This window comes from Phyllobates terribilis, unplaced genomic scaffold (genome assembly GCF_046119375.1).
Source record: "Phyllobates terribilis strain yellow unplaced genomic scaffold, ASM4611937v1 Scaffold_7__3_contigs__length_470593459, whole genome shotgun sequence".
Taxonomy (NCBI): Eukaryota; Metazoa; Chordata; class Amphibia; order Anura; family Dendrobatidae; genus Phyllobates; species Phyllobates terribilis.
Genome location: NW_027362767.1, coordinates 86,510,709 through 86,537,702, shown reverse-complemented (window position 1 = coordinate 86,537,702; position 26,994 = coordinate 86,510,709). Strand labels below are relative to the sequence as shown.

General features: G+C 44.1%; 1 protein-coding gene across 4 annotated transcripts in view; it reads left to right on the top strand.

Annotated features, from left to right (window-relative positions):
- The window catches only part of TTC6 (tetratricopeptide repeat domain 6), a 196,986-nt gene that overhangs the window by 159,771 nt on the left and 10,221 nt on the right, over positions 1-26,994 (top strand). For all 4 annotated transcript variants that reach the window (XM_073638931.1, XM_073638932.1, XM_073638933.1 and 1 more), the window contains one exon: positions 26,740-26,965. In XM_073638931.1, coding sequence (XP_073495032.1) covers positions 26,740-26,965 — 226 coding nt within the window. The remainder of the gene's footprint in view (positions 1-26,739; positions 26,966-26,994) is intronic.

Here is a 26,994-nt window from a genome sequence, read left to right as displayed (position 1 = left end):
TTCATGCAATATAGACGGTACTACCTGCACAGCTGTCATACCGTCTGTTCAGCGTGTATGGCCAGAGGACAGAGAGGAGGAGGAGGAGAGCATGGTCAGTCATCCTCTTGGTGAGGACACGGAACGCTGCCTTTCCCATGACCCTCGCGTTCTCAACATTTTGGGTGACAGTCATTACTGATTAGTAACACTTCTAGACCCACGTTACAAGGAGAACTTTATATCTCTTATTCCTGAGGCGGACAGGTCTACAAAAATGGGGCAGTGCCAAAAGGCCCTTGTTGCGGAACTGTTAAAAAAAATTCCCATCTGAAAACGCTGGCGGCAGAGGGCACACTTCGTTGGACAACCAAGGAGTACAGGCGAGACAGACATAACTTCAAACCAGCAGAGGCAGGGGAACACTGTCAAAGTTCTGGGAGAGTTTTCTCAGACCCTCCCATCGCACAGGCCCTGAGGCGTGGGGTACTCTCACAAGGAGTGCAAAGAAGATGGAAGATGCTGAGGGAGTACCTTGCCGACCGTACCAACGTCCTCCGTGATTCCTCTGTGCCTTATAATTATTGGGTATCCAAGCTGCATACGTGGAATGAACTGGCTCTCTATGCCTTGGAGGTCCTGGCCTGCCCTGCCGCCAGAGTTTTATCAGAGCGGGTTTTTAGTGCCGCTGGTGGAATTATAACTGATAAGCGCATCCGCCTGTCAAATGAAAATGCTGACAGGCTGACTCTTATAAAAATGAACAAGGGCTGGATTGGGCCAGACTTCTCAACACCACCGAATGATAGCAGCGTAACAAACTCAAATTCAGTGTCTTTTTTTGGGAGGTGTATTCCCATGCACCTTTTCACACCCACACATGGGTTTACCCTTCCTGATTGTGTCTATTTGCTCTTGTCCTCCTCCTTCTCCTCATCCTCCACCACCATATCACCAGGGTGACTGTGGTCCGTGATGCAACACCCACATAATTTTTTTAAAGGGTATTTATGATGCCCGTAAAAAAAATTCTTTTATACAGTATGTTCATGTATACCCCCCAGGGGTAAATGTTTGTCAGCCCATACACTGAGTGCATGGGCATTACAAGTATAGGAGGCCCCCTCCTTTCTAATGGTAACATTTTTTTATGAGGCCCTCCTCCACGTCTCTTCCAAGGGGCATTGAAGTGCCTCCAAATTTTTGGCAGCCCTTGCATTCACTGCATAGGCCAACACTATGGGAGACTCTCCTTTCTCATGGGAATTTGTTGTTACTGTGGCCCTGCTCTGTGTGTCTTTAAATTCTTAGTGGGGTTTTTCCTAAAATTGGTCAGCCGTCGGACTCACTGCATACCCTATAACTGTATAGCAGACCCTCTCCTTTCTAATGGGAACATGTCGTACCTTGTTACTGTGGCCCTGCTCTATGTGTCTTTAAATTCTTAGTGGGGATTTTCCTAAAATTGGTCAGCCGCTGGACTCACTGTATACCCTATAACTGTATAGCAGACCCACTCCTTTCTTTTTTTTTATAACTGTAATTTTTATTACAATTTTTCACATATTTTTAGGAAACATAGAACACAGAGAAGTCATTCACATTTTCATATCAGAGAAAACACTTAGGCCTCCAACAGGCCGGCCCATTAGAGATCACTTTAAAGCTTTCAAATTCAAATATCTGATATGACATCCATTTTAAATAACAGTCCATGAAACACAGAGAAAGTTTTTTCTTTTTCTTTTTTTTTCTAAGACAACACAGAGAGAAGGAAGGGAAAGGAAGAATGATATAGACAAAAGATCAAGAAACAGTTGGTCATTCACTACGCTGCGCCCAATAGTAGTCCCATGGGGCCCATACTGTCTCGAACAGGTCCATCTTTGCATTAAGACTTGCGGTCAAGGACTCCATCCGCCTCACATCACAGACCCTAGTGTAGTACTCTTGTCTGGAGGGTGGTGAGTCCCTTTTCCAGCAAAGAGCAATCATGCATCTCGCTGCTGTCAACAAGTGGAGGAGCAATTTGGAAGAATGTTTACCCATTCCCCCAGGGGTCACATTGAAAAGGAAAACAGAGGGCTCCAGAGAAATCTCTGTAAATAGCACCTCCTGAACCAGTTTTCTTATTGTTTCCCAAAAAGGAACTATTTTGCTGCAGGTCCAGAAAACATGTGTCAGAGTGCCGACAGATGATCCACATCTCCAGCATATACTCGGGACCTGCGGGTTCATTTTATTCAGGATATCCGGCTTATGGTATCAGTGCATTAAAATTTTATATTGGTTCTCCTTGTATAGGATGTAGATTGATGTCTTAGCTGCTTTAGACCATATTGTCTGCCATGTCTGAGGGGAAAGCCTCCTTCCCAAGAATCCCTCCCACTTAGACATATAGGGGTGCTGGAAGATGGGTCCACCCACCGGTGAATAGATTATTTTATATATATATCCGAGATCAACCCCTTGGTAGAGGGACCTCTCCTGCACAGCCTCTCAAACTCCGTGGGGATGGACACGTTATATGAGCCAAACAGGGATCTTGCAAAATACTGAATCTGTATGTACTGATAGAATTCCCGATTAGTGATATTAAAACGTTCTTTTAAATAATCAAACTGATGTATTACTAAGGTGTTTCTGTCCACTATATCCGCAAATCTAAATAATCCCGCATTGATCCAGGGGTGAACCATCGATGATTCTTGGCTCTGAGGGAGCAAAGGCTGAAAGACAAACGATATCATCGGGGAGTGTTTAGAAGAAAGAGGAAATCTCCTCCTACAGGTGTCCCATATGTCTCTAGTGAATTGCATAGGGCCCAATAAAGTGGTTTGGAGTTTAACAGATTTCTCAGACCACAGTAGTGAATTCGGATGAACTGGGGCTATCCATAATTTTTCAATTTCTGTCCACTTATTATAGGTCCAAAGGGATGACCACGAAGGAATCCTTCTCAAGTGAGCCGCCCAATGTTATTTTACCACATCCGGGACCAATAACCCCCCCTGCTCCCTCCCCGAGATCAATACCTGCTTGGAGATTCTATGCCTCCCATTATTCCATATAAACTTCATTATACAGGATTGGAGAGCCCTCAACTCCCCCATAGGAACCCCAACTGGTAGAGTTTCAAAATAGTAGTTGAGTTTAGGAATAAGGGACATTTTCACCGCCGATATACGCCCCAAAAATGAGATATGAAGATTGGCCCACTTGACCATAAGACCCTTCAATTCTTTAAAAACAGGGTCCCATAGTCTGACGTTTTGTTAATCCCCAGATATTTGATACTCTCTGACTTCCACCGGAATTTGTAATTCAGCTTAAGATGATCTAATTCTTCATGGGGAAGGTTTAGTGGAAGTGCCTCTGTTTTTTTTAGAATTAATCTTATATCCTGAGATCATGCCATATTCCCAAAGTGTCACTTTAAGATTAGGGAGGGTGATATGCAGATTCGTAAGGGTCAGTAGCACATCGTCTGCAAATAGGGAAATTTTAAAAACTTTACTCCTTACCTCCACCCCCGATATGTCAGGATTAACTCTTATTGCTGCCGCTAGAGACTCGATACACATGGCAAACAAGAGCAGGGATAAAGGACAGCCTTGCCTTGACCCCCTCCTTTCTAATGGGAACATGTAGTACCTTGTTACTGTGGCCCTGCTCTATGTGTCTTTAAATTCTTAGTGGGGTTTTTCCCAAATTGTGGCAGCCCTTGCAGTCACAGCATGGGCATTATCACTATAGGAGACCCGCTTCTTTATAATGAGAACATTTTTTTTACTGAGACCCTCCTCTATGTCTCTTCAAAGGGGTATTGGGTTGCGTCCAAATTTTTGGCAGCCTTTGCAGTCACTGGACACGCAATAACAGTATAGGAGACCCACTTGTTAATAATGGGAACAACAAAGCATAGCCGGCTGATGGCTCTCTAACAATAGCTACGGCCGACTGCTGGCCTTTTAAGAATAGTAAGGGCCGTCTGATGTCCCTGTAAAAATAGACTTTATGACTTTCAGAGTCCCTCCATCATAAATAAAAAAGGATGTGTCTGATGATGTGTCACACACCACATTGCCAGATAAGGTTGTAAAATGTTAAAATGACATTTCCCGGTGAATGCATTTGTCTTAAAAAATAACGTAAAAAAAACAAAACAATAGGATCTTTCTTTAGTATAAAAAACAGCGTCACCAATTTAACCTCAATGTAATCACTTTGTTCAGCTCATGCACCTCCTCCTCCATCTCCGAAATGATCACTTCAGTCACAAGTTGACAGCACTGCAGCACTGCCTTGGCCAAGCGGCAACAGGCTGTGCTGAAGATAACATGCTTAATGCTTAATTGACAAACCGCCCAGCGCTGCAGAGTTGTTGAAAGCTGTAACACAGCAGCCTGATCTGTGGCTCTCACCACTGAACATACAGCCAGGCATGGTCGTGTGTGACAATGGGCGGAACCTGGTGACGGAGAAATGACTGCCGGGGTAGATACAGTTTCCCTCTATGCCTTGCCCTTTCACCGAGCTAAAGAATATGGCTGTGGTGAAATACAACTCCCACTGAGAAGCTGTTTCAGATTGAAAAACATTGTGCCCACCAGAGGATTTGATTCTGAGGGCTAACCTTTCTCACCCGCTCAAGAGCCCCATAGCAGCTGCAAAGTTAGCGCTATCATGAACTCTCCTGAGGTAGAAGCCAAGGCACACCAGAGGATTCTCTGGTGGGACCGTCCAACCCTGCTGAGAACCAGTCCTGGCTAAGAAATGTGTGTGGAAAGGTTCCCGGACACTCTCTATGGCTGCTCTTTTACTGAGGAGGAAATACGCAAACACGGGGAGAACATACAAAGTCCTTGCTGATGTTGTCCTTGCTGGGATTTGAACCCAGGATCCCAGCGCTGCAAGGCTTCAGTGCTAACCACTGATCCAATGTGCTGCCGTTCACCCTCTAATATCTAACAGGCTGGAGAAACTTGCACCTACTGCCACTCTATCTTCAGCTCCTTTGTGAGAAAATGTATTTGGGCAGCCACTCAGTCTACCAAATAAAATTCCTGAGAAAGAAATTGGGGATGGCTTCGCTACTGGTACTGGGGGCAGTGCTAATACCATGGCATCGTACCATAGTTTGCTGGAAATATTCCAGGCTGGTAGGAGGCAAGCAAATTCCCACAGAAAAGTACCAGCAGTAATGTTCAGGCCACATTTCAAGTGCAAGCCGCTTTAGAGGACTTCCTGGGAGAAATGACACGCAGGGTACATACAATTTCCCTCTATTCCAGTCCTTTCAACGAGCTAAATACAACTCTTAGCAAAAAAAGTTGTGGACAGGCTCCGTACCGTCCCTGGCCACATTCACCTGTCCACGTGTTTGTGGTTAGGCGGTCCTTCCCAGTAAGTGCACTGGGGAGGGCACGGGTAATGTTGTGGGTGCCGTGCTTGTGGAAGGCGGAGGCGATACCGGGAAATATAGTGGCGGCTGGGCACCGAATATAGACACCTCCACAAGCCTAAAAAGCCACATTTCAAGTGCAAACAGCTGTCAAAAATTTTGCAGTATAGTATTGCAGCCTGTGGGTGGGTGGGTGGCTGCCTGCATACTTGCGCTTGCATTCCAAGGAATGGTGTAGGGACAACTGAATGCTGCAGTGGGACAAGGACGTGGACGGTGATTGTTGCAAGTCTGCAACTACAGGTGCATGGCGGGAGGCATCTTCGTATGCGCCAAGGATCATTTATGATGGGCACACTTTTAGGCGGTGACCTGGGAGCTAGAGATGCTTCCAGAGGTCTTCCCCATGCTGTTCCCATGTCTTTTCAGCACTATATGCATGTGTCTGATGATGTGTCACACACCACATGGCCAGATAAGGTTGTAAAATGTTAAAATGACATTTCCTGGTGAATGCATTTGTCTTGGTTGAAAGCAATTCAAAAGTGCAAAAACGCATCAAAAACGCTACGTGTGAACATAGCCCAATTTGTGGAGGAGTATTTTTGTTTTTGGTTATTTATTTTGCCTTATATACAAGTCATTACCCTGGAAAGGATGTTCCTTAACATATTTCACAGGAAAATCCATTTTGGTTTCGTTTTTGTATGTTTTATTGTGAGTCCGTAAAAGTGGTGTAATACTCTGACCACGTTGCTGACCGCAGTGATCTGGGAGTCAGAGCTGCTTCCAGGGGTCTTCCCCATGCTGTTCCCATGTCATTTGAGCATGGTTCCCATCGATTTGGGCAATTTTTAGGCCCTCTGCAGACTGCCGGGGGGAGCCGCCTGAAAAATGCTCGAGTTTCCCATAGGCTTACATTGGGCTCGTTGCTCGGGTCGAGCACCCGAGTATTCCAATTTGCTCGACCCGAGCAACGAGTACCCGAGCATTTTAATACTCGCTCATCACTAGATATGATTTTATGTCTGGCGAACCCCGGGCTATCATAAATTATGACCCTACCACTCATTCAGGAATTTGGTACATATTCAGGCCTTAAAATAAATCCCTCTAAGTCTCATGTTTTGCCCTTTGATATTTTCTCCCTGACCCAAAAACAATCAGATACCTCGTTGCAGTGGTGCAATCGGGTTGCAGTGGTGCAATCGGGAATTATTCCAGATCATTACACCCTTAGCTTGGTATCCCTCATTGCTCATATTTGTGCAAAGTACACAACTTGGGCTTGGCTGGCACTATCTATGCTGGGTCGAATAGGTCTTTTTAAGATGATATTACTGTCGCAGAGTGCATCTTCTTACAGTCACCACTGTACTTATGAGAGCTTCAATCAGCAAGATATCTTGAGTAAACAGTATTTACTTCATACTGGTTAAACATGAGATACAATTCAGTTTCACACAGTCCGTGTGCTGCTGACATAACACATTCAGGAAAAAAAGAAAAACAGGAAGTAAGAACAACCAACAATTGAGAGCTTTCCTCCCACACATTACAGCAAGCATATAACTTTACACACTATCGCCATCTGCTGTCTGGTTAGTATAAAGTCCTCCTTTCACTTATAATAAGTTCTAATCTGTTGCATATGCCAACACCCTTTCTCAACAGTAAGGACTTATTCAATCAAACCCAACTTTTTTATTAGTCTCTGGTGTTTATCAGCATTCAACGCCTTCGTGAAGATGTCTGCTGTCATTTCTTCAGTAGGACAATACTGTAACTTCAAGACTCCTTGTTCCTGATGATCTCTCAAGAAATTATATTTCACATCAATATGCTTGGTTCTTTGATTGACTCTTTCCATCTGAGCAAGAACAAGACATACTTGATTGTCCTCTTTCAGTTTTGTTGGTTCCAACTGTGGTTGTCCTAATTCTGTCAACAATTGTTTTAACCACAGTACTTCTTGACTCGCATGTGCTGCGGCAACATATTCTGCTTCTGTTGAAGACTGTGTCACAATTGACTGTTTCTTACTTGTCCAACTTATTGGTCCACCTGAGAGAAAAAAAATATGTCCACTGGTAGATCTTCTGTCAGTTGGATCTCCAGCCTAATCTGCATCAACATATCCTGTTAAAATGCAATTATCACTTGTGGGTAATTTCAGCTTAACATTGCTAGTTCCTTTCAAATAACGCATTACTCTCTTCACGGCATTCCAATCAGCTTTATTTGGTTTTGATACCTTTCTTCTCAGGATTCCTACTGCTGCTGCGATGTCTGGTCTTGTAACGGTCGCTAGATACAGTAGTTTTCCTATTGCTGTTTTGTATTCTTCATTATTTGGTAGAATATTTTTTTCACTGTTCATCTCTTTGAGATAATTAGTTTCCATTGGAGACTTTACTGTTTTTGCATCCTTTAATCCAAATTTTTCTGTAGAATCATAGAATGGTAGAGTTGGAAGGGACCTCCTGGGTCATCTGGTCCAACCCCCTGCTCAAAGCAGGATTCACTAGATCATCTCAGACAGATGTCTGTCCAGCCTCTGTTTGAAGACGTCTATTGAAGGGGAACTCACCACCTCTCGTGGCAGCCTGTTCCACTCATTAATCACCCTAACTGTCAAAAAGTTTTTTCTAATATCTAATCTGTGTCTCCTCCCATTTAGTTTCATCCCATTGCTTCTAGTCTTTCCTTGTGCAAATGAGAATAAAGATGATCCTTCTACAACGTGACAGCCCTTGACATATTTGTAGACAGCTATTAAGTCTCCTCTCAGTCTTCTTTTTTGCAAGCTAAACATTCCCAAATCCTGCAACCGTTCCTCATAGGACATGGTTTGCAGACCAGTCACCATTCTGGTCGCTCTTCTCTGAACTTGCTCCAGTTTGTTTATGTCTTTTTTAAAATGTGGTGCCCAAAACTGTACACAGTATTCCAGATGAGGTCTGACGAAAGAGGAATAAAGACCGATAATGACTTCACGTGATCTAGACTGTATGCTTCTGTTAATATATCCCAGAATTGTATTTGCCTTTTTTGCTGCTGCATCACACTGTTGACTCATGTTCAGTCTATGATCTATTAGTATACCTAAGTCTTTTTCACATGTACTGTTGCTTAGCTCTATTCCTCCCATTCTGTATATGCTTTTTTCATTTTTATTGCCCAGATGTAGTACTTTGCATTTTTCCCTGTTAAAAACCATTCTGTTGGTTGCTGCCCACTGCTCCAGTTTATTTAGGTCTTTTTGAATCCTCTCTCTCTCTTCTCTAGTATTAGCTATCCCTCCTAGCTTTGTGTCATCAGCAAATTTAATCAGTTTACCCTCAATTCCTTCATCTAAATCATTGATAAAGATGTTGAACAATACAGGTCCCAGGACGGAGCCCTGTGGTACCCCACTTGAGACATTCATCCAGCTGGATGTGAAGCCATTTACAACCACCCTTTGAGTCCGATCACTAAGCCAGTTATGAATCCACCTAACAGTTGCCTGGTCCATTGCATACTTGGTCATTTTTTCAATAAGGATGGTGTGAGATACTTTGTCAAATGCTTTGCTGAAGTCAAGATATACTATATCTACAGCATTTCCATGATCCACCCAGTCAGTGATTCGGTCATAGAAGGAAATTAAGTTAGTCTGACATGACTTGTTAGTTACAAACCCATGCTGACTCTGGTTAATCACTTCATTCTTATCCATGTACTTACATACATGTTGTTTAATAATTTGTTCAAAGATCTTTCCTGGTATAGAAGTCAGACTCACCGGCCTATAGTTCCCTGGGTCCACCTTCTTCCCCTTTTTGAAGATAGGAACAACATTTGCTCTTCTCCAGTCTTCTGGGACTTCTCCTGTTCTCCAAGAATTTTCAAAGATTATGGAGAGTGGTTCTAAAATTTCTTCTACGATCTCCTTCAGTACTCTGGGGTGTAATTCATCTGGACCTGGAGACTTGAACTCATTTATGTTAGCTAAATATTCCCTCACAATCTTTCTGTTTACAGATAACTTGGATTCCTCTATTCCTTTAAAAGGACAGTGAAGATCAGTTGATGTTACATTTTCTTTCTGAGAGAAAACAGATGCAAAATAGGAATTAAAAAGTTCGGCCTTCTCAACATCCTCTCTTACCATTTCTCCATTTTCATCCTGTAAAAATCCTATAGCATCTTTGACTTTTCTTTTACTTTTGACATACCCCCAAAATCCTTTTTTATTGCTTTTGACATCTCTTGCAAGCCTTAATTCATTGTCAACTTTAGCTAACCTAATACGTGCCCTGCAGGATCTGCAGACTGCATTATAATCTTCTTTAGATATGCCTCCCTCTTTCCATTTAATAAACATTTCTTTCTTTCTTTTTAGCATGTGTTTAAGTTCTGTGTTCATCCATCCTGGTTTCCTTAAATGCTTCCCATTCTTCCTACTTTTCAGGATTGTTAACGATTGTGCTTTGAGAATCTCATTTTTAAAAATTTCCCATCCTTCCTGGACATTTTTGTCCTTAAGGACATCCAGCCATTGGATCCCTCCTATTCTCTTTCTGAGTCTCTTAAAATCTGCCTTTCTAAAATCTAACCTTGAAGTTTGAGTCTTCACATGTCTTCCTCCTCTAGTTATCCAAAATTCTATAATAGCATGATCGCTGCCTCCTAGGGTCCCAGCCACCTTTACCTCCTCAACCATTTCCTCCCTGTTTATAAAGATTAGATCCAAAGTAGCAGATCCCCTTGTTTTCTCCCCTACCTTTTGGAAGATAAAGTTGTCAGCAAGAGAGGATAAGAATTTGCTTGACCTGTTAGTTTTACTTGAGAGAGATTCCCAACAAATGTCTGGATAGTTGAAATCTCCCATGACCACTACGTCATATTTTTTGGAGAACTTGGTCATTTGATACATAAAGAGTTCATCCATATCTTCAGCTTGCCCAGGTGGCCTGTAGTAAATGCCTACAATGGTGTCCTTTCCGTTGTTCTCTCCTTGTATTCTTACCCAAACAGTTTCCACAGAACTCCCAGTCTCTGAAGCTTCAATCTCTGTGCAGATATACACTTTTCTAACATACAATGCAACACCTCCTCCTCGTTTATCAAGTCTGTTTCTTACAAATAAGTTGTATCCTTTTAGCCTTTTATTCCAATCATGTGTATCGTCCCACCAAGTTTCAGTCCTTCCAAAGACATCATATTCCTTTTCCTGCATTAGTAGTTCCAATTCTCCTTGTTTGTTGCCCATGCTTTGTGCATTTGTATAAAAACATTTTAGTTTGTGATTGGTTTCTCTTCCTCCCATATTTTTATTATTTAAATTGTTTTGTCTTTGTTCTTCTTTTCCACTTCCAGTAGCAGAGATCTCAATAGTATTTGTCAGCTGTATGGCTTTTTCTGGCCTTTTGCTTCCCTTCCCACATTGTTCTAGTTTAAAGCTCTTCTGATGAGTGTAGCAAGGCGACTTCCAAATACATGTTTTCCAGTCTTCGTAAGGTGCACCCCATCTCTAGCAAGTAGTCCATCGTATAGGTAATTCATTCCGTGATCCAGAAATCCAAATCCTTGTTGACGGCACCATCGACGTAGCCAGTTGTTCACCTGTAGAATCTTATTCCACCTCATTGTTCCATGGCCATCCACTGGGAGGATGGATGAGAAGACCACCTGCGCTCCCAATTCTTTCACTTTCTTGCCTAAGTCTTCAAAGTCACTGCAGATGGTTTCCAGGTCCTTTCTTGCGGTGTCATTTGTCCCCACATGTATTAGCAGGAATGGGTAGTGATCTGTAGGTCTGAAGAGTCTTGATATCCTGTCAGACACATCTTTAATTTTTGCTCCTGGAAGACAGCACATTTCTCTTGAGGTTATGTCTGGTCTGCAGATAGTGGCCTCTGTTCCTCTTAACAGGGAATCCCCCATGACCACCACTCTCCGTTTTTTCTTCACAACATTCTTCTTTCTCCATCCAGGAGGATTCTGAGGGCTTACAAGGTTATTCATTGCTGGCAAAGTCTTATTTTGCTGTATTTCTTCATGGTTCTCCTGCGTGAGAGCCTGGTACTGGTTCCTGAGCAGTATGGGTGCTGACTGCCTCTCGATCCTCCTGCTTCTGTGGGTCACATGCTTCCATTCCTCTGTTTCGTCAGGTGCAGTTCGAATTTCTTCTCTTTCTGAATCATGAAGAGATAATTCTGCTCTGTCTAAGAACTCTTCACCTTCCTTAATGATTTTCAAGGTAGTTAACCTCTCTTCTAGATTTCGCAACTTTTCCTCCAACAGGGACACAAGCTTGCATTTCTGGCATGTGAAGTTTGGCTTTTCCACTGGCAAGTCTGTGAACATGTAGCAGGATATGCAGCTCACCAAATGGCTCCTGGACTCTTCCATGTTCTTATTGTTAATGTTCTGAAAACAGTGAAAAAGGCTTAAAAAAATTGTCCTCTTCAAGCTTCAATCCCTGGTTTGGCGATGCTTTCCAAGCAGCTGGTCCCGGCTGTACCCAACGATCTTCTAGCTGAAGGAGACTCTTCGCTTTTCCCAGAAGGCACCTGGAATATGCAAATTGTCCTCTTCAAGCTTCAATCCCTGTTATGTCTTGAATCATGTGATTTTGATTCAGTAGGAAACTCCCGTCTTCTTTTCTTTCTACCTGTATTCCTAGGTACTGTTTTACATTTCCCAAGTCTTTGATTTCGAAATGTTGCTTCAGGATTTTTAGAATGTTTTTTTTTATCCCTTTCTTGTTTAAAATAAATCAAAATGTCGTCTACATATATAAGTACATAAATCCATCTATTAATCAGCCTTTTTGTGTATAAGCATGGATCAGCTTTGCTTCTTTGAAATTTTTCATTTGTAAGTACTTCCGTGATTTTGTCATTCCACGCTTTAGCTGCTTGCTTTAAACCATATATGCTTTTCTGTAGTTTGCAAACTTTGTTTGGATTTCTTTCATCTTTGAATCCTGGAGATTGTTCCATGTAAATGTCTTCTGTTAAATCTCCATTCAAAAAAGCTGTCTTTACATCCAGATGTCTCAATTCCATCTGTTTCATTGCTGCAACTGTAAGTAAAGTTCTTATTGTAGTGTGTTTGACAACTGGAGCAAATGTCTCATCATAGTCTTCTCCATATTTTTGAGAATACCCTTTAGCTACGAGTCTTTCTCGGTATCTTTTAGCTGTGCCATCTGTTTGGTATTTTACTTTAAAAATCCATTTACATCCTATGGCTTTTCTTCCTTCTGGCAAATCTGTTAGTGTCCATGTATTTGAATCATGCATGGATTTAATTTCTGTTTCTGTTGTTTCTATCCATTTATTAGCTTCTTCTTCAGGAAGTTTAGATATGTCTTCCCAAGAGGTAGGCTCATAGATTTTTCTTATGCTTGTCTTGTTTGAGAGACTTTTTGGTGGTTTTCCTTTGTTCTCTCTCATTGATCGTCTTGGTTCTTTGTCTGTTTGTAGTTGTGATTCTTCACTTTCAGTATTTTGTTCTTCATTAATTTCTACTTCTTTCTCATCAGATATTTCTTCAGTTATGTCACTATTGTTTTTCTCATTTTTTGTTTCAACTGAAATCATAATGTCTTCATTTAAATCTTCAATGACTGTCACACTGTTACTCACCGTAACTCTGTCTGTTTTGGGATCTAGGATTCTATATCCTTTGCAATTTTCACTATATCCAACGAATATTCCTTCTATGGATCTGTTTTGAAGTTTGGAACGTTTTTCTGTTGGAATGAATATAAAAACTTTACATCCAAAAACTTTTAAATGATTGACACTTGGTTTCATACCTTGCCATAGTTCATATGGAGTTTTCGTCAGTTTTCTGGAAAAAAGTCGGTTCTGTAGACATGTAGCTGTCATTGCTGCCTCACCCCAATATTTCTCTGGTAGTTTGGAATCCGTCAGCATACATCTTATCATTTCTGTTAGAGTTCTGTGTTTCCTTTCTGCTACTCCATTTTGTTCAGGTGTGTATGGAACAGTTTTCTGGTGTTCTATTCCATTTTGTCTTAAGTAGTCTTCTATTCTGTGACCTGTAAATTCACCTCCATCATCACTTCTGATGACAATTGGCTTCCTTTGAAATTTGTTACTTGATCTTGTTACATAGTCTACAAGTTTATCAAAAACTTCACTTTTGTTCTTAATTAAGTATGTGACTGTGTATCTTGAGTAGTCGTCTATAAAAGTCAACATGTATCTATTACCTCCTGATGTAGTCACTTTCATGGGTCCACATACATCAGTATGCACCAAATCAAGTGGTCTTTCGCTTTTCATCTCACTTTCTTTTGGAATAGATATCCTTGTGGCTTTGGATTTTATACAACATTCACATCTTACGGTAATTGAGCAATCTGATATCTTTAAATCTTTTGTCAATTCTTTTCTCTGTAGTTCCCTTATACTGTCTGGGTGTCTATGTCCTAGACGTCTATGCCACATGTGAATACAGTTTTTGTGATCATGTGTACATACCTTCATCTGTTCATTTGTTGTGTCAAAATGATATAATTGTTCATCTGCCTTGACTTTGGTGATCACCTTGTTTCCTGCAATAATTGCACACTCATTGTCTTTGAATTTTACTGTAAGTCCTTTTGCTGTTAAATGTTTCACAGATAATAATCCGCCTTCCAATTTTGGAACATACAACACATCCTGTACAAGTGTCTTTGAATCTTGTCCGAACTTGTTTGAACAATTTAGCATACCTTGTCCGATACCTTCTGCGGTTATTTTGCCTCCATCTGCAAGATAAATGGCTTCTTTCTTATCTAAATCAAGATCAGTAAAGAAATTCTTGTCACTTGTCATATGACTTGTTGCTCCTGAATCAATAAACCAACCAAGTGATGATTTCTTGTCTGTTACTTTAAATGTGCCATTCCAATTATTCTCACATGAATCGGAAATTGTGTTTTTTACTTTCTGTGTATGCTTTTTATGTTGTAATTTTTGTTGTTCTGCTTTCCATATGGTACAGTCTTTCTTTAAATGACCCTTTTTCTTACATCTGTAGCATTCTCTTAGTCTCTTTATTATGGGTTTTTTTAAATTTTGTAGCTTTAAGAGCTTTTTCACTGGTCCTTTTCAGTAGAAAAATCATTTCTTTGTTCTTTTCTTCTCTGATATTCATCTATTAGTCTTGTTTTCACAAAATCTAATGTAATGTCAGTTTCTGGTCTCGTCTCAAGGGCATTTATCAAGGCTGTATATGAATCTGGTAAACTGCACAATAATATACAGTGCTGGCCAAAAGTATTGGCACCCCTGCAATTCTGTCAGATAATACTCAGTTTCTTCCTGAAAATGACTGCAATCACAAATTCTTTGGTTTTATTCTCTTCATTTAATTTGTCTTCAATGAAAAAAACACAAAAAGAATTGTCCTAAAGCCAAATTGTATACAATTCCACACCAAACCTAAAAAAGGGGGTGGACAAAAGTATTGGCACCCTTTGAAAAATCATGTAATGCTTCTCTAATTCGTGTAGTTAACAGCACCTGTAACTTACCTGTGGCACCTAACAGGTGTTGGCAATAAGTAAATCACACTTGCAGCCAGTTGACATGGATTAAAGTTAACTCAACCTCTGTCCTGTGTCCTTGTGTGTACCACATTGAGCATGGAGAAAAGAAAGAAGACCAAAGAACTGTCTGAGGACTTGAGAAACCAAATTGTGAGGAAGCATGAGCAATCTCAAGGCTACAAGTCTATCTCTAAAGACCTGAATGTTCCTGTGTCTTCCGTGCGCAGTGTCATCAAGAAGTTTAAAGCCCATAGCACTGTGGCTAACCTCCCTAGATGTGGACGGAAAAGAAAAATTGACGAGAGATTTCAACGCAAGATTGTGCGGATGGTGGATAAAGAAACTCGACTAACATCCGAACAAGTTCAAGCTGCCCTGCAGTCCGAGGGTACAACAGTGTCAACCCGTACTATCCGTCGGCGCCTGAATGAAAAGGGACTGTATGGTAGGATACCCAGGAAGACCCCACTTCTTACCCCGAGACATAAAAAAGCCAGGCTGTAGTTTGCCAAAACTTACCTGAGAAAGCCTAAAACGTTTTGGAAGAATGTTCTCTGGTCAGATGAGACAAAAGTAGAGCTTTTTGGGAAAAAGCATCAACATAGAGTGGTACAGGAAAAAAAAGAGGCATTCAAAGAAAAGAACACGGTCCCTACAGTCAAACATGGCGGAGGTTCCCTGATGTTTTGGGGTTGCTTTGCTGCCTCTGGCACTGGACTGCTTGACCGTGTGCATGGCATTATGAAGTCTGAAGACTACCAACAAATTTTGCAGCATAATGTAGGGCCCAGTGTGAGAAAGCTGGGTCTCCCTCAGAGGTCATGGGTCTTTCAGCAGGACAATGACCCAAAACACACTTCCAAAAGCACTATAAAATGGTTTTAGAGAAAGCACTGGAGACTTCTAAGGTGGCCAGCAATGAGTCCAGACCTGAATCCCATAGAACACCTGTGGAGAGATCTCAAAATGGCAGTTTGGAGAAGGCACCCTTCAAATATCAGGGACCTGGAGCAGTTTGCCAAAGAAGAATGGTCTACAATTCCAGCAGAGCATTGTAAGAAACTCATTGATGGTTACCGGAAGCGGTTGTTCGCAGTTATTTTGGCTAAAGGTTGTGCAACAAAGTATTAGGCTGAGGGTGCCAATACTTTTGTCTAGCCCATTTTTGGAGTTTTGTGTGAAATGATCAATGATTTGATTTTTGCTTCATTCTCTTTTGTGTTTTTTCCTTGCAAGCTAATTAAATGAAGATAATAATACCAAAGAATTTGTGATTGCAATCAATTTCAGGAAGAAACTGAGTATTATGTGACAGAATTGCAGGGGTGCCAATACTTTTGGCCAGCACTGTAGCTGCTACATACCTTTCTTTAATGTCTTCACCAATAGATCTTAGCTGTGATATCACTTCCATCATTGAGAATATGTGCTTCTGCATGTCATCATTTGCACTCAATCTCATACTGTAAAGCTTTCTTAATAAAAATAACTTGTGATTCAAGCTAGGTCTTTCATACAGTTTTCTTAATTCTTCCCACATTCCTTTAGCTGTTTCTTCATTTCTTATATGTATTAATTGAGCATCATCCACTAATAAGCTAATGGTGGCTCTCGCTTGTCTATTCTTCTTATCCCATGTCTGATTATCTTGATCTGGTTTTTCTGTAACAATTACTTCCCATAAATCATCCTTAGATAACAACATCTCTACTTTGAAGTTCCATAACTGATAATTTTCACTATTCAGTTTAGCTACTGTTAATTTCAGTTCTGTGTTACTCATCATCTTTATATAGTCTTACTTGTTTAGAGAGTTGTACTGAAGATGTTCTCCTGTTTTTTTTCTTGCTGATAGTTCCTGTACGTCCTGCCTGTGTTGAATTCTCTGTAATTATATCCAGCTCCTGGGATCATGAATTCCTCTGTCACTCTGTATCTGGATTTATTTCCTTCTGTTTACATAGCTTATCTGTGTGCTCCATTATCTGGGGTTATAAACAAGGATCCTCTTGTAGTGCGGGCCTGTGGTGTCTGGGTTCCGGCCTGGGCCCATAACCTGTTGCAGAGTGCATCTTCTTACAGTCACCACTGTACTTACAAGAGCTTCAATCAGCAAGATATCTTGAGTAAACAGTATTTACTTCATACTGGTTAAACATAAGATACAATTCAGTGTCACACAGTCCGTGTGCTGCTGACATAACACTTTCAGTAAAAAAAGAAAAACAGGAAGTAAGAGCAACCAACAATTGAGAGCTTTCCTCCCACACATTACAGCAAGCATATAACTTTACACACTATCGCCATCTGCTGTCTGGTTAGTATAAAGTCATCCTTTCACTTATAATAAGTTCTAATCTGTTGCATATGCCAACAATTACTACCTAAAGTATTATATGTTATACTACAGTCACCTATATACTTAGCTATACTCATATTTGAAAAAAAAAGTTAGATTCTGTAATCATATGGGTAAATCCAAGTTAGCATGGAAGATGGTGCACAATTCATGCGACTATGGAGGAGTAGGAGTTTCCAATCCGCACATTTTTTATGTAGAAGCCAAAGTGAATGACCTAAATCATTGAGGTGGATTGGAGCATGAACGTACGCTTGCCTTGGTTACGGGAAGTGATAACCCAGTGTAACATACCTGGCGGCGTCCTTGCATAGTGGTCCATCTCCCACTGTGCAAGAGCGCGCACTTGATCTCCAGTCCAGTTTGCTAGCCTGGCTTCCCTCCATGCTGTCTGTTTGCCTCTGTGTCTGCTGCTTAAGGGCGGCGCCCGATCACTTCCTGCTTTTTGTACCTGCTGCAGACACACCCCTTGTGCGTCCTCAGCCTATTGCTGTCTGCCATCTGGTATTTAACCCAGCTGCTCCAATGAATCCCTGCCTGAGCATTGTGTTCTGTCAGTTGGCCTTTGGTCACTGATATGCCAGGTCCCGTTTATGTTTCCTGCCTTCGGTATCAGTTCCCGTGTCTGAACTGTGTCCTGTCTGTATTATCTTCTAGCCTGTTGTCTTCTGCCTATCCTGGAGGCTGTATTTCCAGGCCTGTGTGAACCCGCTCCTGTATCTTGCTGCTGTGTCTGTTCTTGTCTGAATACTCTCCTAGCCTGTTTTGTTTTTCTCTATGTCCGTACTTTCCCTTTTTCTGCAGAGTCTGAACTCGTACCTAACTCCTGCTCATTGTCACTGTACTTCCGTTAGTGAGTTTGTGGTCCACTCGCTACTTCTCTGCAAGTACCCTGTGGGTATCTGGTTCTGCCTTTCCCTTCTAGTCTGTTCCGTGTGTACAGAGCCCTGTCCCCACCGCGTCTGTGGTTTTCGCTTTGCTCAGCTCTGTCTACCGTGTCTGCGGTTTTCGCTTTGCTCAGCTCTGTCCACTGCGTCTGCGGTTTTCGCTTTGCTCAGCTCTGTCCACCTCGTCTGCGGTTTTCGCTTTGCTCAGCTCTGTCCACCGCGTATGCGGTTTTCGCTTTGCTCAGCTCTGTCCACCGCGTCTGCGGTTTTCGCTTTGCTCAGCTCTGTCCACCGCGTCTGCGGTTTTCGCTTTGCTCAGCTCTGTCCACCGCGTCTGCAGTTTTCGCTTTGCCCAGCTCTGTCCACCGTGTCTGCGGTTTTCGCTTTGCCCAGCTCTGTCCACCGCGTCTGCGGTTTTCGCTTTGCTCAGCTCTGTCCACCGCGTCTGCGGTTTTCGCTTTGCTCAGCTCTGTCCACCGCGTCTGCGGTTTTCGCTTTGCTCAGCTCTGTCCACCGCGTCTGCGGTTTTCGCTTTGCTCAGCTCTGTCCACCGCGTCTGCGGTTTTCGCTTTGCTCAGCTCTGTCCACCGCGTCTGCGGTTTTCGCTTTGCTCATCTCTGTCCACCGCGTCTGCGGTTTTCGCTTTGCTCAGCTCTGTCCACCGCGTCTGCGGTTTTCGCTTTGCTCAGCTCTGTCCTCCCGCGTCTGCGGTTTTCGCTTTGCTCAGCTCTGTCCACCGCGTCTGCGGTTTTCGCTTTGCTCCGCTCTGTCCACCGCGTCTGCGGTTTTTGCTTTGCTCAGCTCTGTCCACCGCGTCTGCGGTTTTCGCTTTGCTCAGCTCTGTCCACCGCGTCTGCGGTTTTCGCTTTGCTCAGCTCTGTCCACCGCGTCTGCGGTTTTCGCTTTGCTCAGCTCTGTCCACCGCATCTGCGGTTTTCGCTTTGCTCAGCTCTGTCCACCGCGTCTGCGGTTTTCGCTTTGCTCAGCTCTGTCCACCGCGTCTGCGGTTTTCGCTTTGCTCAGCCCTGTCCACCGCGTCTGCGGTTTTCGCTTTGCTCTGCCCTGTCCCCCGCGGCTGCGGTTTTCGCTTTGCTCTGCCCTGTCCACCGCGGCTGCGGTTTCGAATTTGTCTCCCAGTCTGTACTGGACCCTACCCAGCCTGCGCTCTAGTCTGCCTGTTCCTGTATTCCCCGGTGTGGGTCAACAGCCGTGTCCGGAGTCTGACCTGGAGTAGACCCTGGTTCCTCTGCTTGGTTCCTCCCTGGTGCACTGGCATCGTATGGCGTCGTGCGACCTTGGTCAGATCGGGCAGATACTTAGTTACGCCCCTCCAGGCACTCTCCGGTTCATTGCACAGTGGAATCACTACATAAACACGCACACGCCAGTCAGTCCGGGCGTGTGCATTACAGCATGCTCAGGCCATGGTTCCCGTTGACCCCCACGGCCTTCGCTCTCTGAGACGTTTTCCAGCGAATACGTGCATTAACCCCTTACTTACCGGGGACGTATTAGTACGCATATCTGCGTACCGCCGGTTCAGTGAGGGCTCCGGCGCTGAGCCCTCACTGAACCGAGCACATGTCAGCTGATTCTTACAGCTGACATGTGCCCGCAACAGCCGCGGGTGGAATCGCGATCCACCCGCGACTGTTAACCAGTTAAATGCTGCTGTCAATCTCCGACGGCAGCATTTAACGCGCGCTTCCGGGTAGCGCGTCATAAGCCCCGCCCACCGGCGACCCCGTCACGTGATCGCGGGTCGCCGATGGGCGTGCATGACAACCCAGGGTCTGCAGCAGACGCCTGTGGTTGTCATGATCTTGTCGCTATGAGCGCCACCTAGTGGTCGGCGCTCATAGCACAGGACCATTTCTGCTGCATGCAGGGGATCTGCTGGTCCCCTGTATGTAGCAGAGGCGATCGGACAGTTGCTGCTTCTAGTCTCCTATGGAGACTATAGAAGCATGCAAAAAGTAAAAAAAAAAAGTTTTTAAAAATATAAAAAAAAATAAAAAAATATAAAAGTTTAAATCACCCTCCTTTCGCCCCATTCAAAATAAAATATATAAAAAAAAAACCCACATACACATATTTGGTATCGCCGCGTTCAGAATCGCCCGATCTATCAAAATAAAAAAAGAATTATTCCGATCGGTAAACGGCGTAGCGAGAAAAAAATTCTAAACGCCAGAATTACGTTTTTTGGTCGCCGCAAAATTGCAATAAAATGCAATAACGGGCGATCAAAACATCGGATCTACCCCAAATGTTATCAATATAAACGTCAGCCTGGCACGCAAAAAATAAGCCATCAACCAGCCCCAGATCACGAAAAATGGAGACGCTACGGGTCTTAGAAAATGGCGCTATTTTTTTATTTTTTTTTTTACCAAATTTTGGAATTTTTTTTCACCACTTAAATATAAAAGAACCTATACATGTTTGGTGTCTATGAACTCGTAATGACCTGTAGAATAAGAAGGGCAGGTCAGTTTTAGCATTCAGTGAACATGGTAAAAAAAATAAATAAAAAACAACTGGGGTATTGCACTTTTTTTGCAATTTTACCGCACTTGGAATTTTTTTCCTGTTTTCCCGTACAGGATATGATAAAACTAGTAATGGCGTTGAAAAGTACAACTCGTCCCGCAAAAAATAAGCCCTCACATGGCCATATTGACCAAAAAATAAAAACGCTATGGCTCTGGGAACAAGGGGAGCAAAAACGAAAATGCAAAAACTAAAAATGCTCCGGGGCTTAAGGGGTTAAAAATAAATAAATAATTTTATTTTATTTTTTTCCTTAGCTGAGTTCCAGGCGAATTACGCACCCGTCCAGATGGATCTTTCTGCACTCTTTCCTGCGGATCCGCCACGTTACTATGGGGACCCAAGACAGAGTCGTGCATTTGTGGAGCAATGCATGCTACACTTCAAGTTCTACCCTCTATGTTTTCCCACAGATCGGACTAAGGTGGGATTCATGATGTCTTACCTAGCGGGTGATGCCTTGAATTGGATCACCCCCCTATGGGACGCACAGGATCCTATCGTCCTGGACATAATGGCCTTCCTGTTGGCCTTTCTAATGGTCTTCGATGATCCTAACCCGGAGGCTCCTGTTGAAGCTTCACTTCCCAATATCCCGGAGCAGCCCCGATGGGTAATGTGTGTGGGTAGCGCAATAGTCCTCCAGCCCAATGAGACTACTGCCCACCCAGAATCCTCACAGGGTGACTACACTCTCCGGAATACTTCTCCCAACGTCAAGAGGCAGTCCAGACGTGCTAGACGTAGAGGCAAGCCGTCACGCCAAGGCCTGTCCTCCCTGAGACCTCCTGACCCTAACCTTGAAGTCCCTACTGAAGCTTCATCTCCCTGTATCCCGGAGAAGCCCCAACGGGTAATATGCGTGGGTAGTGCACCAGTTCTCCTGCCCGAAGAGACTGCTGCCCACCCAGAATCCACACCGGAGGACCCCCTGTTGCCTCCTGAATCCCCCGGGATACCACTTGATGACTATTGGAGAGAGACTTCCCTATACTCTGCACCTGTTACCTCGCCCGCTTCGTCCAGTGAGTCCGACCTAGTGTTCTCCGAAGCAGAGGTTACCCCCGAGTCTCTACACCCCTCCGATCAGGCGGAGGATCTCCAGTTGTCTCTTGAACCCTTCGGGGTGCTACCTGGTAGCGAATGGACAGAGACTTTCCTATACTCGGTACCTGACACCTTGGCTGCTTCATCCAGTGAGTCCGACCTAGTGTACTCCGAAGCAGAGGTTACCCATGAGTCTCTTCACTCCTCCGACCTGGCAGAGGACCTCCAGTTGTCTCCTGAGCCCTTCGGGGTGCTACCTGGTAGCGAAAGGACAGAGACTCTCCTATACTCTGTACCTGATACCTTGCTCGCTTCGTCCAGTGAGTCCAACCTAGTGTACTCCGAAGCAGAGGTTACTCCCGAGTCTCTGCACTCTTCCGACCCGGCGGAGGACCCCCAGTTGTTTCCTGAATCCTCCGGGGTACCACCTGATAACAAAGAGACAGTGACTTTTCTACACCTTGTACCTGATACCTCGCCCATTTCATCCTGTGAGCTTGACAAGATGTACCCCGAAGCAGAGGTTACCCTCGAGTCTCTGCACCCCTCCAACCCGTCGGAGGGCTTTCAGTTGTCTCCTGAACCCTCTGGGGTGCTACCTGATAATAAGTGGAGAGAGACTTCCTTGTGTGCTATTCCTGGTACTCCACCCGTTTCGTCTGTTGCTGAGGATGGCTGGATAGGAGGTAGCATCCTAGCTAACCAGAGGAGACCAGTTTTTCCGGTGGACAGTGGAAGTGATCTCCTTGAAGTAAAGGATTGGCCCTCGAATTCCCTGCGGAACATTCTGGCAGGCCTGAAGAAGAGGGGGCGTAAGGGGGGGGGTACTGTAACATACCTGGCGGCGTCCTTTCATAGTGGTCCATCTCCCACTGTGCAAGAGCGTGCACTTGATCTCCAGTCCAGTTTGCTAGCCTGGCTTCCCTCCATGCTGTTTGTTTGCCTCTGTGTCTGCTGCTTAAGGGCGGCGCCCGATCACTTCCTGCTTTTTGTACCTGCTGCAGACACACCCCTTGTGCGTCCTCAGCCTATTGCTGTCTGCCATCTGGTATTTAACCCAGCTGCTCCAATGAATCCCTGCCTGAGCATTGTGTTCTGTCAGTTGGCCTTTGGTCACTGATATGCCAGGTCCCGTTTATGTTTCCTGCCTTCGGTATCAGTTCCCGTGTCTGAACTGTGTCCTGTCTGTATTATCTTCTAGCCTGTTGTCTTCTGCCTATCCTGGAGGCTGTATTTCCAGGCCTGTGTGAACCCGCTCCTGTATCTTGCTGCTGTGTCTGTTCTTGTCTGAATACTCTCCTAGCCTGTTTTGTTTTTCTCTATGTCCGTACTTTCCCTTTTTCTGCAGAGTCTGAACTCGTACCTAACTCCTGCTCATTGTCACTGTACTTCCGTTAGTGAGTTTGTGGTCCACTCGCTACTTCTCTGCAAGTACCCTGTGGGTATCTGGTTCTGCCTTTCCCTTCTAGTCTGTTCCGTGTGTACAGAGCCCTGTCCCCACCGCGTCTGTGGTTTTCGCTTTGCTCAGCTCTGTCCACCGCGTCTGCGGTTTTCGCTTTGCTCAGCTCTGTACACCGCGTCTGCGGTTTTCGCTTTGCTCAGCTCTGTCCACCGCGTCTGCGGTTTTCGCTTTGCTCAGCTCTGTCCACCGCGTCTGCGGTTTTCGCTTTGCTCAGCTCTGTCCACCGCGTCTGCGGTTTTCGCTTTGCTCAGCTCTGTCCACCGCGTCTGCGGTTTTCGCTTTGCTCAGCTCTGTCCACCGCGTCTGCGGTTTTCGCTTTGCTCAGCTCTGTCCACCGCGTCTGCGGTTTTCGCTTTGCTCAGCTCTGTCCACCGCGTCTGCGGTTTTCGCTTTGCTCAGCTCTGTCCACCGCGTCTGCGGTTTTCGCTTTGCTCAGCTCTGTCCACCGCGTCTGCGGTTTTCGCTTTGCTCAGCTCTGTCCACCGCGTCTGCGGTTTTCGCTTTGCTCAGCTCTGTCCACCGCGTCTGCGGTTTTCGCTTTGCTCAGCTCTGTCCACCGCGTCTGCGGTTTTCGCTTTACTCAGCTCTGTCCACCGCGTCTGCGGTTTTCGCTTTGCTCAGCTCTGTCCACCGCGTCTGCGGTTTTCGCTTTGCTCAGCTCTGTCCACCGCGTCTGCGGTTTTCGCTTTGCTCAGCTTTGTCCACCGCGTCTGCGGTTTTCGCTTTGCTCAGCTCTGTCCACCGCGTCTGCGGTTTTCGCTTTGCCCAGCTCTGTCCACCGCGTCTGCGGTTTTCGCTTTGCTCAGCTCTGTCCACCGCGTCTGCGGTTTTCGCTTTGCTCAGCTCTGTCCACCACGTCTGCGGTTTTCGCTTTGCTCAGCTCTGTCCACCGCGTCTGCGGTTTTCGCTTTGCTCAGCTCTGTCCACCGCGTCTGCGGTTTTCGCTTTGCTCAGCTCTGTCCACCGCGTCTGCGGTTTTCGCTTTGCTCAGCTCTGTCCACCGCGTCTGCGGTTTTCGCTTTGCTCAGCTCTGTCCACCGCGTCTGCGGTTTTCGCTTTGCTCAGCCCTGTCCACCGCGGCTGCTGTTTTCGCTTTGCTCAGCCCTGTCCACCGCGGCTGCGGTTTTCGCTTTGCTCTGCCCTGTCCACCGCGGCTGCGATTTCGAATTTGTCTCCCAGTCTGTACTGGACCCTACCCAGCCTGCGCTCTAGTCTGCCTGTTCCTTTATTCCCCGGTGTGGGTTAACAGCCGTGTCCGGAGTCTGACCTGGAGTAGACCCTGGTTCCTCTGCTCGGTTCCTCCCTGGTGCACTGGCGTCGTATGCCGTCGTGCGACCTTGGTCGGATCGGGCTGATACTTAGTTACGCCCCTCCAGGCACTCTCCGGTTCATTGCACAGTGGAATCACTATATAAACACGCACACGCCAGTCAGTCCGGGCGTGTGCATTACACCCAGATCCCATGCATATGATATTTCTCTAAACTATACATCATGTATCTCCAGTTTAGCCAAATTATATTCTACACCAAGCTAGACAGTTATGATGCTCTACAATGCGTCTTTATGAAACACCCAATGTTTACAAATTCACACCTCTATGGTTTAGTACTAGCCTCCCTGAATTTCTCAGTCTCCCGGATCAGTCATTTTGGATAAGCGAGGGGATAATCTACCTAGAAAATATCTATTCACAGTCTGGGCATAAGACATTCCTGACTCTAATGGAGGAGTTTAATCTTCCTAACTGAATGCTATTTCCATATATACATGCCTGTAACACGCAGTTCAGTCAGGATTCTCTGGAAGTTGCTGACTTCTCAGTTTCTTCTATACTGATGAAGGGTAACCTCAAAGGAATGATATGAACGTTTTAGAGCTGTTTAATTGTCAAAAGTCAATTTTACGTAGTAGCCCATTGTAAGTCCAACTGGGAGCAGGACCTGGGAAATATACAGTAGATGAAGAAGACTTGGAGGACATTCTTAATGTACCAGAGCGTGTGAACTATTTATTATATATAGAGCATACTTCACAACAAGGAGACTAGCCTGTATTTCTACTACTTATCTAGACATCTGTCCAAAATGTGGTCAAACATTGGGTACCTTTTTTCACTTGCTGTGGAAACTTGCTGTGGAACTGGCTACAAATACAGACCTTCTGGGCTCAAGTTATTCAGTTTCTAAAGGACCTCATGGGTAATCCAGTGTTACTGGATCCTAGATGCTACTTTCAGGCTCTTTTTGACCTACCTCACTTATCAGCAGCTAATTCCACCTTTTTACATGAGATCATGTTCCAGGCTAAAGAAAATAATGTACCATCTCTTGCTCACTGGATATCCTGCATAAATACATGTTTATAATTTAAGAAATTAAAGAAGTTATCCACTACTCTGACAACTCCTTTTCTAATACTATATTCCCCTATGTAAACTAAAAATCAGCTTGTACTGACTTCCAGCTCCGTCTCCCAGGGCTTGCTTGACGTTATGTCACATGAGCCCTGCAGCCAATCAACGGCTGCTTCACTTTCACTTTCTTCAGAAGAAACTAATATCTGGAAGAAGTAAGAACTGCGAGTGCTCTCTGACTTTCTCCGAATGTCAGTTACATCCAAAAGAAGTGAGAGGAAAGCGGCCACTGACTGGCTTACTTGGCATAACAACATTACATGAGCTCCGGGAGACCTGGCGCCAGAGGTGAGTACAAGCTGATTTTTTTTTTTTTTACATGGGGGAATATAGTAATTCAGAAGATGTTGTCCGATTAGTGGACATCTTCTTTAATATATTTTCATAGAGGAATTTCAGACAGGTATTGTGCAGTGTGTGAGCCTTGGGTCAATTCTCCTCACACTGTACCATAGAATTATAGGGAAATAATATATGTAGCAAACGAGTGACATAGTAACAATTTTAGTTTTCGAAGATATTAACATGCGCTAGTGTGGGCCATAGGGCTGGAGGTAGACCTGGTTTTACACATTATCAGATACTGGCTGTAAACAAAGACTCTTTGCTTATTTGCAGAGGGTGTCCTAATATAAGATGTGTCAATATATTTCTCAGGCTTTTATACCTTTGACCCTGAAATGAAATAACTACCTGCACTGTTTTTTTCTGAGTTTTATGTTTCTAGTCTGATTTTTATGCCAATTTGCTTTGTAGGTTTTTGACCATTTGTAATGGTACCTTAAACAAATATATACAGGACATATTACACCATTGTTTAGAAGAGACATTACTTCCTGTATAAAGTCATTGATTTCCATCTGCTCTGGTCAGACCTATCATCCTTACAATATACCTCTGTTGTTACATTACATTAGCAGGCACTTTCTTATTTTACCATACATTTCAGATGTAATTGTGACTTTGCCCACATACATCTGTTCCCTTCAACTTCATTGAGTGATTTGAATAATTTTGTTGTTTCACTTGAAGTTGCTCATTGTTAATCGTACATTCCTTTGTATACATCGCAGGCTAAAGAATACTATTCTCAAGCTATTGAATTGGACCCTGATAATGAATCTGCTGTTCTGAACCGTGGGATCACAAATATGCTCTTAAATGATGAACGAGAAGCACTGGAGGATTTCCATACGGTCATAGACCTGTGTCCTGTATCTTCTGTGGCATACTTCAATCGTGCTACTCTACATAACACTTTACATCAATACCAGCAAGCTGAAAGTGACATAACTCAAGGTACCACATTCATATCGTCTACCCTTGTT